General features: G+C 40.7%; 2 protein-coding genes across 2 annotated transcripts; both read right to left on the reverse strand.

Moving 5' to 3' along the window:
* Positions 1 to 7,086: 7,086 nt before the first annotated feature.
* Positions 7,087 to 11,171, reverse strand: LOC147319371 (protein FAM8A1-like). Its single transcript, XM_086311938.1, has 5 exons — positions 10,534 to 11,171; positions 10,247 to 10,367; positions 9,449 to 9,572; positions 8,364 to 8,503; positions 7,087 to 8,255 (listed from the first exon to the last, which is right to left on the reverse strand). The coding sequence occupies exons 1-5, from the start codon at positions 11,024 to 11,026 to the stop codon at positions 8,111 to 8,113; spliced, it is 1,023 nt and encodes a 340-aa protein (XP_086168064.1). The 5' UTR covers positions 11,027 to 11,171; the 3' UTR covers positions 7,087 to 8,110.
* A 2,360-nt stretch (positions 11,172 to 13,531) lies between these two features.
* fabp4b (fatty acid binding protein 4b) lies at positions 13,532 to 14,438 on the reverse strand. The gene is made up of 4 exons (XM_086309994.1): positions 14,276 to 14,438; positions 13,997 to 14,172; positions 13,807 to 13,908; positions 13,532 to 13,670 (listed from the first exon to the last, which is right to left on the reverse strand). The coding sequence occupies exons 1-4, from the start codon at positions 14,346 to 14,348 to the stop codon at positions 13,617 to 13,619; spliced, it is 405 nt and encodes a 134-aa protein (XP_086166120.1). The 5' UTR covers positions 14,349 to 14,438; the 3' UTR covers positions 13,532 to 13,616.
* Between the last annotated feature and the right edge of the window lie 1,534 nt (positions 14,439 to 15,972).

The raw sequence follows: 15,972 nt of genomic DNA on the forward strand, positions 1-15,972 counted from the left end.
AACATGAATTAAATAAACTATTAATAATACAAACCTGATTTATTCACCCATGGACCTTCTTATCTTTTAGAGGATTGTAGGGGAGCTAAAGTCAGCAACAGATACAAGGTGTATAATGCCAGGAACACCCTGGGGAGATTACCGGTCACTCAAAGGGCTACTGATGTATTATTCTTAACATTATCTTTACTAAGATGGGGAAAATGCAGTTAAAACCCAGACTTTTTATTTCATTTTAAGGCTCCTTCACAACATCTAAACAATAGATAAGTTCCTAGCCCCCAATGACTAGTTCCACTTCACTGCTACACCCTTGTGAAAAATAACAAGCAAGCTTTAAGAAATATTTTAAAAAGCACCTGTTGGAGCAAAGTTCTCTGTGAGAGAGCAGCCACAGGGAAACGCTATGCATAAGTGATGACGAGAATGGAAAGTGGAGTGTGGGTGGTGGGATTAGGAGGGCAGTTGGTATCAGAGCAGGAGGTAAATAACCCTGGCTCAGTCCTGTCTGAGAGCAGACCTGTCTCTGCTGTGGCGCGCTCCAGTTTGGAAGGACAACATGCATACTCCACTCTATGTGGGGAGAATGTGAAAGCGCTTGCTGCCATGGCAACAAGGCAGCTCCACAGTCTCCAGTCCCCATTAAGAAAGATGGGTGGCAACGTGGCTGTAGCTCAGTGGTGGTGTAGCATGACATGCTGAAAGAGCCTATTGAAAGCCAGTGAATTTAGCAGTTAATGAAAAGAGCAAAAAGGGACAGCAGGTCCACGAGGCAGGCGATACCGACCCGTCCTCTTGTTTTGGGTCCTGCGTGCTCTCGTGAGAGGTGTGCGAATATTAAATCGACTCAGTTTTCACTGTTTTGAACGGGGGATATTGTACACTTTGGGCTTCTGTGAGAGATTATCACAGGAGTGGAGGTTTAATTACAATAGAGCAATTGTTGTGCTCACAGTGACCTTGAACAGAGTCCTTGGGTATCTAAAGATGAAAGGAATGACGTGTAAGCGAGAGGATGAAGCACTGAAATGTTTCAAAAAAAAATGTTACCCTGGGTCTTTGTAAAAAAAATAAATAAATAAGCACATTTAAAAAAAATAAGCTGTTGAAAAAACTTTTCATAGTGTCAAGGTCAGCTGTAGATTTTAGGAAATGTTTTGTTGATTCAGGGTCTGAAGGTTTTCCCTACAAAACACAAGAGCTAAAAAATGATTCATAGTTTAAGCAGCTGATGCTTGATGTGGAGGAGTAGACAACCTTTTAATCAACCTGTTACATCAGAAAGATCAGAAAGATTAGCATTAACATTTTCAGCAGACATCAAACAAATGCATTCTATCAAAATGGGTTTATTTTTGCCATCGTTATATACGACAGATTCCCATGGCGACAAAACATCACTCTAAAAGTCATTCCTCTCAGTCAGATGGTGGTGGTTTTACTGCAGGACACAATTAAACTGAGTTCTTTAACTCTGTGTCATGTAGATACTGTGCATGTGGTGGGAGCCAAATTCAGCAGAACAAAACAGATTTCATCCTGAGTCCAAGTGCCAAGACTCTTTTCATTCAGCTGAAAATAGCAAGCCACTGCTTACGCACATCTCCAGAACATAGTTTAGGCAACTAAAGGATTGGGTGGGAGTGATTTGTGGAGGAGGAATACAGCCACTGCAGGAGCTCAGTGGGGTTCGAACCAAATGAATCAGAAAGACACCAAATTGTGAATAAATAAATAAATAAATAAGCACACTGTGGAGCCAGGAAGTAAAGTTAATGTTGGCCTTTTAATCGCAGTTTCTAAAGACATTCGCAAGTGTTTTGCTGGGTGGTTTGTGAGCCAAGACAGGAAAGAGTAATGAGTAATAACCTCCCCTAATAACACAGTCTTCTTATATTTATCACTACGACAGAGTCAAAGTTACTACAGACACATTTCCTCTGTTATGAGCACAACATTTGAATATTCCTGTCAAGAAATCCATCATGGACTGAAGTGACCTCAGTGACCCCAGTGACAGACTGCCAGCTCCTCCCGTCATACTGGACTGTAGGCTCAATACCAAACTCACACAGCAGGGGGCTGTTCATCAGCCTCTGTGACTCTTGAGCTGTAGCTCAGAGCTGGATAGATACTTCAGTATGTTGCCATTTGTCTCTGCCTTATGCTTTAAACTGCCTTATGCCATCCAGCAAATCCCAATATGAGTAAATGTTATAAACACAGGCATATGGAATCAGATTAAAGCAATGTAAAACTCTCAAAATTTACTGTTATTAAATTTATGAAATATTCATGACCCCTTTTGAACTAAAGAGTTGGTTTAATAAACACATTTAGTCAAAAAGCTGCAGATTATGCTCATCTAACTAACTTAAAGCCCAGCTACAGTCATGTGAAAAAGAACGTTTTTGCAGCACTATGCAGTCGCGTGTACCCCACATGCTTCAGTAGCTTCTAACAGGACCTTCTGCGGGAGTGGGCGTCCCAGCAGTTTCGGTATGACTATCAGTCTCTCACATCATTGCAGAGGAATTTTGGCCCATTTTTCTGTACAGCGTTTCAGTTCATTGAGGTTTGTGGGCATGTTGTTGTTTATTGCTCACCTCTCTTCATGTTCCACTTCAGCATTTCGAGGTCTGGACTTTGACTGGGCGATTGCCTCACCTCGATTCTTTTCTTTTTCAGCTATACTCTCGTAGATTTGCTGCACTTGGGATCACTATCCTTTTGTTGCATGACCCAAATTCTGCCAAGCTTTACTTTAGCTTTAGGACAGACGGCCTCACATTTGATTCTAGAAGAGAGTCCTGTGGTTGCAAAACAAACCCAATTCATTATCCCACCACTACCGTGCTTAAGAGTTAGTATGAGGTGTTCGTGCTGATATGTTGTGCATTATGGCCAAAACATTGTGACATACAAAAATGACTTTTTCACATGACTGTACACGCTCTTCTTTTTATTCTAATTATATTTAGCAACTGTTTTAGCATTTGATCTTAGCCCAGTGAATTGCTGACATGTAACCAAGATACACTCTCTTGAGATAAAGGAAACCGAAGTCACAAGTAAGCCACAAAAAGACAAGCGGCTTTCTAAATGATACCAGCGAGACAGACATATTTTTTTACCCTTCAGCTTCTCACCAAACATGAAGGAGTTTCCATCTGATTTTGCTCTATACCACCATAATCTAAGAAAGAGAGAAAAGGCTGAATTTCTCTGCAGTATCCATGGTTGTCTTGACAACTCAAGCCACTCACTGCCTAGAGCAGAAATCTACTGTATTCAGAAACACAAACCCAGAAACCCGCTGTTATGTCACAGAAAATGGTATGAATGCTGTACTGCTTCATTTCAATGCACACACTCACAGTCTCTCTGTATGCTTTTATATCACTCATCTTGAGTTTGTACGCGCCTCATATTCACATCTATTTTTATAACAGGAAAATGAGCTCCTGCACAGGCAATGTACTATTCTGGAAAATGAGTTCACATCATACGCATTCTTATTCTTCAACTATCCTAGAAAGCCCTTTAATTGTTCATTTATTGGAACTGTAAAAGGAAATAACCTCAAATAGTAAACTGCTGATCAGACTAATCGACTGTATGTAAGCTATTGAGCCAATGCCATTAAAATTCCAATACAAACAAAAATAAATAAATGAAAATATTCAAACCACTCTTCTTTTGAGCAAAGGGCCACTGAGTGCAGCGTCACTGTTATTACAGTTGTCTAAAATAACTACAAGAACTGGGTAGAGGTGGCAACTACATGTACTTCAAGGTAAGACATATAATAAAAATAACAGCCTGCTTTGAAAAAGTTTAAAAATTCAATTGTTCAGTCCCCAAACCTCTCTGTAAAAACAGCCCAGGGCAACGACTCGACCGCTAAATTAAATTATCCCAGTCCAATCACAGGTGCCACAAAAAGTGACCTACAGATTGTTTGATGGTTTTAATGTGATTAGGTACGTGTGAAGAAGATTCAGTTCAGTTCAATTCCATTTTATTTATATAGTGCCAAATCACAACAACAGTTGCCTCAAAGCGCTCTAAGGTAAGGTAAAGACCCTACAATGATCTTTACAAAGATGGGCAGACTGTGGTCGTAAAGGGACAGCAACAACACTCAGGTAGGTTGTGGTGTTTAAATAATACTCAGTTGGTACTAAGGGGCCTAAAGTGTGCCAAGAAAACATCCTAATACCACCACCATCAGCCTGACCTGCACACACAAGGCAGGTCATGCTTTCATGATGTTTATGCCAAATTCTGAAACCACCATTCAAATGTCGCAGCAAAATTCTAGTCACATCAGACCAGGCAACACTTCTATTGTCCAATTTTGGTGAGCCTGTATAAAATGTAGCCTCATTATTCCAGTGCTGTTCTTCCGCATACCTTTGTTGTAATGAGTAGTTATTTGAGTTACTATTTTTACCCACTTGCTGTATATTTTCCTCTTTTTCAGTCCACTATCAGTAAACCCTAGAGATGGTTGCGTGGGAAAATCCCAGTAGATCAGCAGTTTCGTAACACCCAGATATAAATGCCTAAATACACTGAGATGCTGCCATGTGATTGGCTAATTAGATATTTGCATTAACGAGCAGTTGAACAAAATAGCCAGTGTGTGCATTTGATTTACCGTTAATTAGCCAAGTAAATCCCACAGAGGTTAGAAAGCTCTTTTTCCAATAACTAATAACTATTTTCCATTATAGCCCATTAAAAACGGACATTTTATATGAAACAACCCTTATTTGTTTCCCCAGAAATCTCTTTTCTTTTTGCCAAAACATAGGGTTAAACATTAAGGTTAGTTCTCTCAGACATTTTTTTCTCCAGTAGTAACATGTAAAGTTTTTAAAAAGCAATAAACTAAATGAGAAACCATTAGATAAGTGCTGATCTGCGCAGCTGAATAAATTCTGTGCATGTAGGTAGCGACATTAGGAGCCAGCAAAAGTTTTTATGTGTGTGAATGTGCCCATGAAATATGTGTTGCCTTATGACATCCCTAGCGTTAGAGCAGTCACTTATCTCCCTCCCCAGTCAACAGGTCTCCTCTTCATCAACAGCCCTTTCCACTCAGGCAGAACCCAGCCAGACTGTAATTACTGATGCCACTTGAGAGGAATACCAACAGGCACAGACACACCAGAGAGGAAAAGCATCAGCAGCGAGCACTATTTCAGCCCACAGCACCTTTTCACGACTTCAAAACACCTGGAGCCTGCTGCTGTTGTCTGTGTGTGAAGAGCAGCAGCACCACCTGCCACTGCGGAGGATCTAATGACCAAATAATGAGTGTAAGGACACAAACTTAGGGAATATTTTAGTCTAGTTGAGCCCAGACTGTTTACTTCATTCCTTCTGGCTTGTACATGGCTGTCTGAGAAATCCGTGAGCCTGTACATGATTTCCTTGTTAAAAGAGCCAGACAGAGTGGCAGGAACTCAGGCTGAACACATCAGGTTGATAACGAATGGCATGTGACAGGTAGGAAGTAGATTTCTGAAGCAGGGCATGACAACATAAATATACTATGAGCGATACATTTTTGCACCCAGCTCACCTCCTCTAACCTCCATTATTTCCTTTCATGTTTTAAAAATTGATATTTAAATTTATTTTTACAAGGCTACATGAGGAATCTCTTCCAGCACTTCCATGCTTAGTGGCACATTTCCATTTATGGAAATGTAGGCGATCATCAGTGGGATTTACATACTAATGCCAGGAGTATTTCTAACTACAAGCGATTGCAAGGTCTTCATTTACTTCGGCAGCTGAGAGGTTTTGTAAAATATTAAGAAGTTAAACACAAAAATTTGCCATTAACTACGGGGATAAATGTCCCCTTGAGCTTTCCTAAAATCTGTCTCTTGCACTCTTTTTTTGGATGCGAGCCAGAAGATGTCAATAATAAAATCAATTACAAAAAACGCTTCAACTCCAAACTGAGCTACACTCACTCATCAGAATATAGCACAGTGATACTCGTGGGCAGTGTCTGCCCACACTTTCTTCACAACAATAAGCTACATTTTTCTATTCCCTATGGCATGATGCATGGCAGCCGCATGTGAGGGGGGGCGGGGAGTCGCTCTGTAATCTGGGAGTACCATCTGTGGCTGTCAGCTGAAACTGCCACTTAGTGGGCCTAACACAATCACCATGTCAACAGTTGCCAACACTTGGCGCTTCCACAGTCCCCTCGGAGCACATGTGACATGCCAGAAAAGTCTAAGCATGGGAGAAACGTCTCAAAAACAAGCTGAGTCAAGCTGCTGTTAGAGTCGGATTGATTCATGTCACGGGCACACAGCGATTGGTTCTCGGCGAGGATGAATGAAAATCACAAAGAGACAAATGTAGGCATGTTACCATGTAGTGATCTCTGTGATTCATCACAAGAGGCAGAAGCCTGATGTCTGCAAGACCAACAGATGTACAACAGGTGGAGCCAAAGTCTTATTAATAAGAAAAATAGGATCAGTAAGCTGCCATTTTTACACAGTGTAATCCTCTCACGACTGAAGTCGGCCCATTTACAGATTGTCATCAAGTTACACAGTAGATTTCATCACAGCACATCTAGCAGGCATTTTTGGTACTTTAGCACACAGAAAAAAATGCTTAACAGTGTCTTTGATCAAGGAAACTGGAGTAGAAAATGTCCATTAATGCATTTTTTATAGCAGAAATTGTCACAGTACATTTCCTCTATAAGCTCTCATAATTAAATGTGTAAACACTTGATAATGCCATCTGTTATTAAATTAGGCCAATTAGTAGGAATTATCATAAGATCTTAAGTGGTTTTGATTCCACGGCAGCTTCAATCACCTTTGCACAGATCATAGGGCATTTTGCATATTGTGGTATCATCCATCCATCCAGCCATGTGGTGTTTTTCCATTTGTTACTCCTCTGCTTCAATTTCTCCCAAATGTTAGTGCTAATGATAAGACTACAATCAGCTATTACAAAGCAGCAATAATCACACGTTATCATTAATGCATGATTCCCACTGTGAGCAATGATCAAAAATTTTGAGTCTGAGCATACAAGTCTGAGGGTACGTATTTAATACAAAGACATACTTGATGGCGTAATCTCATTAATGCAGGATTAGCAACTTAAACTTGTTGCAGGCAAAATGTTTAAAAAAAAACAAACACTGCATAATAACTCAAGCAGATGGAAAGGAAACTAGAGTCTTGCACCTTCTCCCAGTTCTGTCTTCAAGTTTTTAAAAAAAATAATAAAATAAAAAATTTGCCCCAGTAGACCTTGGCCAATCACAACGCACATCCCCCAGGAAATGACTAGAAAATAAACGCTTGGAAAAATGACATGAGCACTTGTTAATGCCTGGTTAAGCTGCTGCTGAGACACTGTCAGCACCTTTAGATGGGACAGAAACTTACATATCTATCTCCTAGACTCTGTGCCTCCTTAAAAGGGGAAATGTTCGTGCATTAGAGATTTGTTGCCTCTAATCTTGTTGCCTTTCATACCAGATCATGTGAGCAGTGCAAGATGTTATTATATATTATTATTATTAATATTATTTTAAATTTTTTTTTTTTAAAGTGGGGGTGGTTAAACAGAACAAAAAAAGGTGCAAGAAAAGGGCTCTTTAATCTTCATATTCTGGCTGTTCTTTTAAATAAAATCCTGTCTTCTCTGGTTTCCTTGTCTACTGAAACTTTAAATACTGAGTTAGCCAAGTTAGACAGTCACCCTTAATCTTGAAAGACAATTTTAAAAAGGAAGCAAATCTTCTGTCAATAAAAACTTAGCAGATACCATCATTTTTTCCTTGCACAGGACCTGATTCTGAAAGCAGCATGTAGACATACGTGCAGAAATACAGTGTGTGTGTCAGAAACACAACAAATCCAAATTGAAACAGTTCATATTGGTGTGTCTCAAACTCAATGCAACCATCCCGATTCTCTTGTGCTCTGACAATACCTTGAAAGGGAGGTGTCTGAGTTCAGTCGACGTTATATTTTTAAAAAGAAAACAAATTGTCACTCAGTGCCTGTTCAGAGTTATTGTGGGGCCATTCTTCTGTGCAGCATCATCTGACCCTGGATCGCTTGACAACAATTGTACCAGCAACCATATCATACACAGTCCTGTTGTGCTGGAAGAACAGAAGAGTGATGAAGGCTGGGAAGAAGAAGGCAATGGAAAAGTTCTTATTCAAGGCTCGAACAGTCGATCTGAAGAGGGAGACAGAAACAGTACCGTTATGTGATGTGAGGCTGTTTGCATGCACGCTGTGACTTCTGATGGATAATCTTTAAAAAAATAAATAAATAAATACTCACGCAGAAAGAGAGACATTAGTTGCTGGCACGACAAGAACCCTGTTAGGCTGAACCAGAACTGATGAGTCACATGTCACGACTCTGAGTCCAATGAGAAACTTTCCGGGAGTGGCTCCTCCTGCTCCCCAAATGCATATGATCTAAAAAGAGAAACGTGTATCAGCTACCAAACATAAAATACATTTTCCACAAACAATTTAACAAGTTACGGTCGGTAAAATATCACTGCTAGATGTCAGCAAATTGCAGTCGACTTAGTTCAGTCTTCTTCCTTAAGTGCTTAACTCTAAGTACGGTGGCCACGGTAGAACAAACAACTCTGGCTGCTGTTCGTCTGTAGTGAGTGGAAGCTTTCAGTCTGCTACCTAAGCTGTTGATATGCTGGTGTTGTAGTCCATTTATGTTGGAGGAGGCTGTAAAACTTTGTGAAAGGACTCCGATAAGAGTCAATGAGTCAGTGAAGCTCACTTTTGACTGACGACAGCGACACTGAGGTGAGTTGATATCTCAGACTTTTTCTTGCTGGTTTTGCCACTGCTAGCTGCTGTTAGCCTCCATTAGCTGCTGTTAGTCAGAGTTAGTGAAACTTTCTTTGAAGTAAATGTAACACTGTTGGACTCGGACACTTACCAACCAGACCCTCATATGACGTGAGATGTGTAATCAAACTGTTTATCAGAGCGAAAGTGTGACTTTTAGGAAAATTGAGCCTAACATTAGCTGGCATAATGTTAGCTTATAACCCGCTGTTGCTGTTGTGTAGCCGGCTTAGTGGCAGCTGTCCAAAGACAAGAGGGTCGCATGTCAAATCAGCTGACAGTAAGGGACTGTGACAAAATCAGGAATGAATAAACAAGTTTATGTAGGTTTTTGTATGTTATTGCACTGACAAACTGGCACCTGCCCATTTTAATGGAGACGCTCTAAGGTTATGAGAACACAGTTTGTTGGAAGACGGAATTACACACAGAGCAAAATACTTAGGAGTACGACAGCCCCTGGTTCCCCTAGCAGCTGTACCCTTAAGACCAACATCCTAGTCAAGACTCCAGATAACAGCATAAAACTTCTCCGTGTCCACTCACCTCATAAAAACAAACTAATATCCGATACACAAGAGCAACAAGCATCATTTTCTGCAGCTCCTCCATCGATGTGTCTTCATCGATTTCCTCCACTATAAAATGCATGGCGAACTTGGAAACATCTCTGAAAAGTGAATGAAACGATACAGGTTTAAAGAATGTCTTAGTCTGATTACGAGTCTCCTTCTTGAAGGGATAAAAATAAAAAAATTTAGAAAAACATAAATACACAAGGGGCGATCGTGGCTCAAGAGTTGGGCGTTCGCCTTGTAATCGGAAGGTTGCTGGTTCGAGCCCGGCTTGGACAGTCTCGGTTGTTGTGTCCTTGGGCAAGACACTTCACCCGTTGCCTACTGGTGGTGGTCAGAGGGCCCGGTGGCGCCAGTGTCTGGCAGCCTCGCCTCTGTCAGTGCGCCCCAGGGTGGCTGTGGCTACAATGTAGCTTGCCATCACCAGTGTGTGAATGTGTGTGTGAATGGGTGGATGACTGGATATGTAAAGCGCTTTGGGGTCCTTAGGGACTAGTAAAAGCGCTATATAAATACAGGCCATTTACCATTAAAGTCCAAAGACATGCAGCTTGTGGGGATAGGTTAATTGGATAATCCAAATTGCCACTAGGTGTGAATGTGCAAGTGAGTGTGAATGGTTGTCTGTCCCTATGTGTTAGCCCTGCGACAGACTGGCGACCTGTCCAGGGTGTACCCCGCCTTTCACCCTATGACAGCTGGGATAGGCTCCCGCGACCCTGAAAAGGATAAGCGGAAGCGAATGGATGGCATAAATACACAAACTCACTTGATTCCACTAAGGTGCATAATACTGATGATTATAGTTGCTTTGATGAAAAACAATATGAAGAAATCCACCATCTCAGCCATTAGTCTTTGGAGAGGAGAAGGAATACTGTACTCTCGGCCTGGAGAAAAGAAGCAAAGAAGTTTGTTTTATTAAGGGATGCCGGACTGCCTTTCAATTGTTTTTAAAGGCGCTCAGTCCCAGAGGGTCATCATAACCCTCAAATGTAGTGACCCTTGGAGTTAGGAAAAATCGGATATGGTTATACTGTCTGTAGCAGCTTTTACCTGGTCTCGGTGCATTTCCATTCTCCCTGGCCTGCTGCTGCGGCTGAGCAGGCACTGCTGCCCCGACGATGGTTTCACCTGCACGGCCGCTCGAGGAGCCGGCCGCGGGTGGGTAAGGAGGCAACGGAAGACCAAACGGATTATTATGCCAGTGCTGGGAGTTGATATCAAGAACGGTCGAAGTCCCGTTAGGTGGCTGTAAACAGTAAGGGTAGGACATGGCTGACGCTGCTAGCCAGCTTTGCCAGTTCACATATCCACTGTAGTACTGCCACATCCATGCCTGTAGTTTCTCGCAGTATCGTGCCGTGGCACGGCTTTCTTCGGCGTCCTTCTTGCCGTCAGTGCTGCCCCGGTTGTCTTTTCTTTGGGTAACTTCGTCAGATAATGGCTTAACTTGACTACCACAAGGTTTATTCTTTCTCTTATCGACATCCATACTTCTGTTTTCTTTGTCGGCCATGTTTGATCGCGTTGCGTCACGTAACGTCATCTGGACGAAGAAAATAAATACGTGTCAAGATAGAGATATTGTAAAGATATGCGATGTTATGGATTCAAATAAATTGAATAATATTTTTCAATTTAAAAAAAAAAAAAATCTCTATTTATAATTCACGTTAAACTGTTACCCCTCCTCCCCTCTCCACCTAGCAGGATGTAGTGGTGCCGCCCGATAGTTGCCTGCTATTACGGGAATCAACCACAAGGGTGCAGCATATCTGCGAGGTAGAAGTTGCAGTGATAGTGAGACATTTGGGGTCTTCGAGTTCACACAATTTAATATTCAAATGAGAAAGTACGGCAGCAAAAGATTTTCAGGACTTACTTCTGGATTTTCTCGGATAACTGCATCTGTAATTATCACATTGTTATAGAACTTATGAGATTAACTACATGAATACATGAGACTACATAAGATGACTGCAAATACAAGCCTAGTTCCAAAAAAGTTGTGTGTGTAAAATAAAAGCAGAATGCATTGATTTGCAAAATCATAAACATATATTTTATTCAAAATGAAAGTGTGGACAAAGTTCACCCTGCCATCCACAAATGGTGGTTACAAATGTATGATGCAATAAAGAAGCCATCTAGAAATCTGGATCTTCTCTAGAAAGAGCTAATTTAAAATGAACTGAGGGCAGGTAGAAAACGTGTCTGTGGTCAGACCCATCAAAATTTAAAACTTTTTTGGAAAGCATGCACACCATGTCCTCTGGACTAAAGAGGAGTGAGTGCTTGTCATCAGGACTGATTTTAAAACCCTGCTGTGCAGGAATTGGGTGCATCAATGCCTATGGAAAGGCACTTGCAGGTTTTAGATCAACATATGCTCCCATCAAGGTGACATGTTTTCCAGCAAGACAATGCCAAACCACATACTGCATCTATCACAACAGCATGGCTTCACAGTAAAAGAGTCCCACTGATGAACTGATTCAGATGTTATTTTAATTGAAAACATTTTGCAGCCTCATCATCATGAAACAAATAGTAAAATGAGTCAGCTGATACATACGATATGTGTTCTGTGTGCAAGATTTGCAAATCATTGCATTCTGTTTTTATTCCCATTTTACAGAATGTCCCAAATTTTGGAATCACGATTTATTGTGTAACAGTAAATAATGTCATTTCTTACAGCTTCATGCTGATGAATGAGATCCTTGTAGGACCTGAAACCACCTTTCGTTATTGAGATTATTCCATCACAATCAACAGGCTGCTTTTCTTAAATAAAAGAGAAATGGAATAATTGTTACAGTATTGGTGTGCACACAGCTACCACATCCTTTCTTAATGAACAAAAGAATTTAGCAGCTGATCATGTCATTGTGTTTAAGGGAGCTAAGCAATTTCAAAGGAAGTATGCTTCTTAAAGCTGGCACCCACACAACACCATAAGCATGCTTAATCTGTAGGGTTTTGTTTTGTTTTTTTGAGCTGGTAGGACCTCAGGTTTCACCGCATACCTTATATTTATATCTGAGCATGTATTTTAAAAATATAAGTAAATGCTCCACAACACATTCTTTGTGCAGGCAAAGCACCAAAAACATTTGTGTGCATATGGCACCATCTTACATAACATGGCACTTGACAAAACAAAGCAGCTTGTCATTAGTCAATACTCATTGTTGCTTGACCACCACCTGGGGCCACAACCATTCACTACAGCCTGGAAATCTTTGAGGATTTATACCTCAGTGTAGTGCTCTAAAGGACCCTAATTAAAACTAATTATGTGCACTCACTTGAATTTTGCATCCATGCAACCAAGACTAGGTCACTGCTCCAACTGTAAGCAGGGATTTGGCCTTCTCACCTCCTTGTCATATGAGGGCTACTCTGATTTTAGGAGCTTTCCTTCCCTTTGTTTAAACAAAAGGCCTTTGTAACCGCCTTCCCCTCTAGCTTCAAGATCAGATGTGTTTAAGCCAATCAGGTTTCTTGCTTTAAAAGGTTTCACATCTAAACAGTTTGCTACAGTTTAGAAGGTAACTGCAGGTCATGCCAGCTACGAGCATTAAACTAGTGCAGCTATACAGGGAGGTATTTCCTTAATTTTGCACCCTTAACTTTGACCTGATGTGCAGCTGGCACAGCATTTTTAGTAGAGGATGCACGTTTGCATAGTGATAGGCATCTGGATGCAGGACATGCTGTATTGATACAGTCTATAATGTAATTCTTGGAATTGAACCAGCCATATTGAAAATGCCTTTTAAAGTGCAATCTGTTAAACTGAAGGGAATTAGTCTGGCTTTGAAAGTAGTGTTAGAAATGGAGACAAACTGGCTCCACTGTAAATTTTTAGTAGGACATGAGCTGCACACATTGACAATCATTTAAACCCCCATAGGTAAAGGATGTTGAATTGCATGGGTGAGTAGCATGTGACATTTGAGTTTATGCACCAGAGTCACATTAGAGTCAGTAAATGTGCACCTGATGCTTCACAAGTACAAGACTTTGTAGTAAGAGTCAGACAGAGTGAAGTGTCACAGTTTAAACTTTATTGGCATGTTTGGCAGTAGCGCACAGTCTTGAAGGAACAGGAACTCTTCACAAAGAGTGCATTAAGCTACTTTCTTATAGGTCCTCACTGCAACAACATCATCCATGTAACATTTCTGTTGAGACAGGGTTCAAAGGTCAGACATTCATTCACTTAAAGCTGTAGAGCAGCAAAAGCGCCATGTTAGGCATGCAGACTGCATATAAAGAGCAAACAGCTTTAATGGCACAGATAAACCATCAGTTACTTACAGCTATTAGTTTTCCATCTTCAATTGCTCGCTCAATTCTTGTCGTCTTTCCATCCCAAGCCTGTTTCTGCACGAGTTTGCCATCCTCAATTGTCATGGTGGTCTGAAATTAGGAAAGTTTATAGAGAGGGCTTTAGTAAGACCTTAAAATGTGTGTAAAATAAAGTCTGGCTGGACCTGGGATGACCCACCTTGGTGGCTCTGCCGTCAGCAGTGTCCTCGTCGCATTCCTCATTCAGCTTGAACTTGAACTCCGTGGTCTTGAATGTAGTCACAGACTTTAGTGTGATAAACCCATCATCACCCATGCTGATCACCACGTTAGGCTTTGCAAGGATTCCCATTTGCCGAGTGGTGTAATTTACGCCTACAACACAGGAAGGATCCAATTAGTAAACTGTTAAAATACAGATAACAGCGTGCATCGTTTTAATCAAAAAAAAAAAACCACACAAAATGAACAAGCTTACCGACTGCTTTCATGTAGTCATCAAACTTGTCGCTGTTAACAAGAGTCCAGTTTCCAACAAACTGCTCAACCATGATGGTGAAGGTGAAGCTGACGTTTGGGCTGCAGACAAAGAATACTTGAATCCTCTGCTGATGAAAGGCGAAGGGACCGAGAAGTTGTGAAAATTGCCTATTTGTAGCTTGATTGAGCACGCGTTTGATTCGGGCCCACCAATCAAGAGCAGGTGCCGTGGTTGCCTTGGAAATCAGCAGATTAGGGGCGTGGCTTTAAATCAGATTTCATCTGATTTTGATTAAGTGTTTGATAGAAGTGAAATGTGTAGCTTATCCTGGGTTTACTGACTTCAGCAATAAAACGGAAGTAAAAGGGGGTTAAAAAGCGTTAACTTAGACACCTAAATACTCCTGAATAAATACTAAAAAATAAATATCATTTAAATGTTTAAAAGTATTATTTATATGTAGAAAAGAAGATGTTTTGCTTTTTTTACATTAAACTTATCCTATTAGAGATTTATTGTGAAACTGCTAATATAACGTGTTATATTTCAGTGAATTTTCCCACAACTGCAACAGAATGGTAAATTGGAAAATAGATTCCGACACAATTCTTTACTTTGTAGTTGTATAGTTATGTTGACTTTAAGCAGTAGGTGGCGCCATGTGAACAGCAGTTAATACTTTAAAAGGGCTAATTCTGTGTTAGAGGTGCAGACAGAACAATTTGTGTGAAAGTGCATTATCAGGCAAATTTATAAGGTCGGGGGGGGGTCAACATTTATTTGCTCATATATCTTTTCGACATACAATAGTACTTCATAATTTGCTTCCAAGGAGCCAGACCTATCATTTCTAAGTAGTCTTTCTAAAAAAAGAGCATAACATACAATCTTTACACCAGGAAGGTGTTTGGCACAAAAACTTGGTACATCCGGGTATGCTGTACGACAAGCAGACAGGCCTGAAATACTTTCTACAGCAGATGAACAGTGTCTGAAAGTCAGTAAGAAACAGGAAAATATCCTGCAAAGACCTGACACATGACCTGAGAGATGCATATGGTCCTTCAGCTGATCTGTCTGCTGTTCACTGAAGCCTCATCAGAAATGTTCTCAATGGATCTGATTGACTACAGCTTCATTTTTCTTCAGCTTCAAGAGATGGTACTGTAATGTACTGCCCCCTAGTGGTTTCAGCAGCAGACTACAGTACGCTTTATATCTGAGCAAAGGCAACTCAAAATACCACACATGTCAAAGTGAAGTATGACAATGCAAAAGAGAGAAGCAAACTAATCCCAGTTCAACCAGTATAGTATAGTACAGGTTCTATGTTTCATTCTTAGTAGACAAGGATTTATTCACCCAGCATATGTATTTACTTATCTTTTTTTTAAAACCCCTCTGTGGAGGCCAGTATTTTGCACAAAAGTACAGAGTGATTAAAATAAAGTATTTTTTTCATCAAAGAGCAAAAGAAAGCTAAGTTTTTACATTTTCACTAAATATTTTGGGCTAATATTAGTGCCGCTGACAAATGTCTGAAGATGATCAAACGGCGGTGGGAACGGCTAAGATACAGACTGGAGCTGCTCAAAGCCAAAACAGCTTCAGATCAGATGAGTGCCCTGTGGCACATCTATGTGGACTGCTGTTTCATTCTCCTATGACCTCCTCCAATCGTTAAATTTCACAAG

Source organism: Aulonocara sp. 'chitande type north' Nkhata Bay, linkage group LG11 (genome assembly GCF_057382095.1).
Source record: "Aulonocara sp. 'chitande type north' Nkhata Bay isolate Kocher_YH1m ecotype deep benthic linkage group LG11, A_spYH_male_GT1.1, whole genome shotgun sequence".
In the NCBI taxonomy this organism is placed as follows: Eukaryota; Metazoa; Chordata; class Actinopteri; order Cichliformes; family Cichlidae; genus Aulonocara; species Aulonocara sp. 'chitande type north' Nkhata Bay.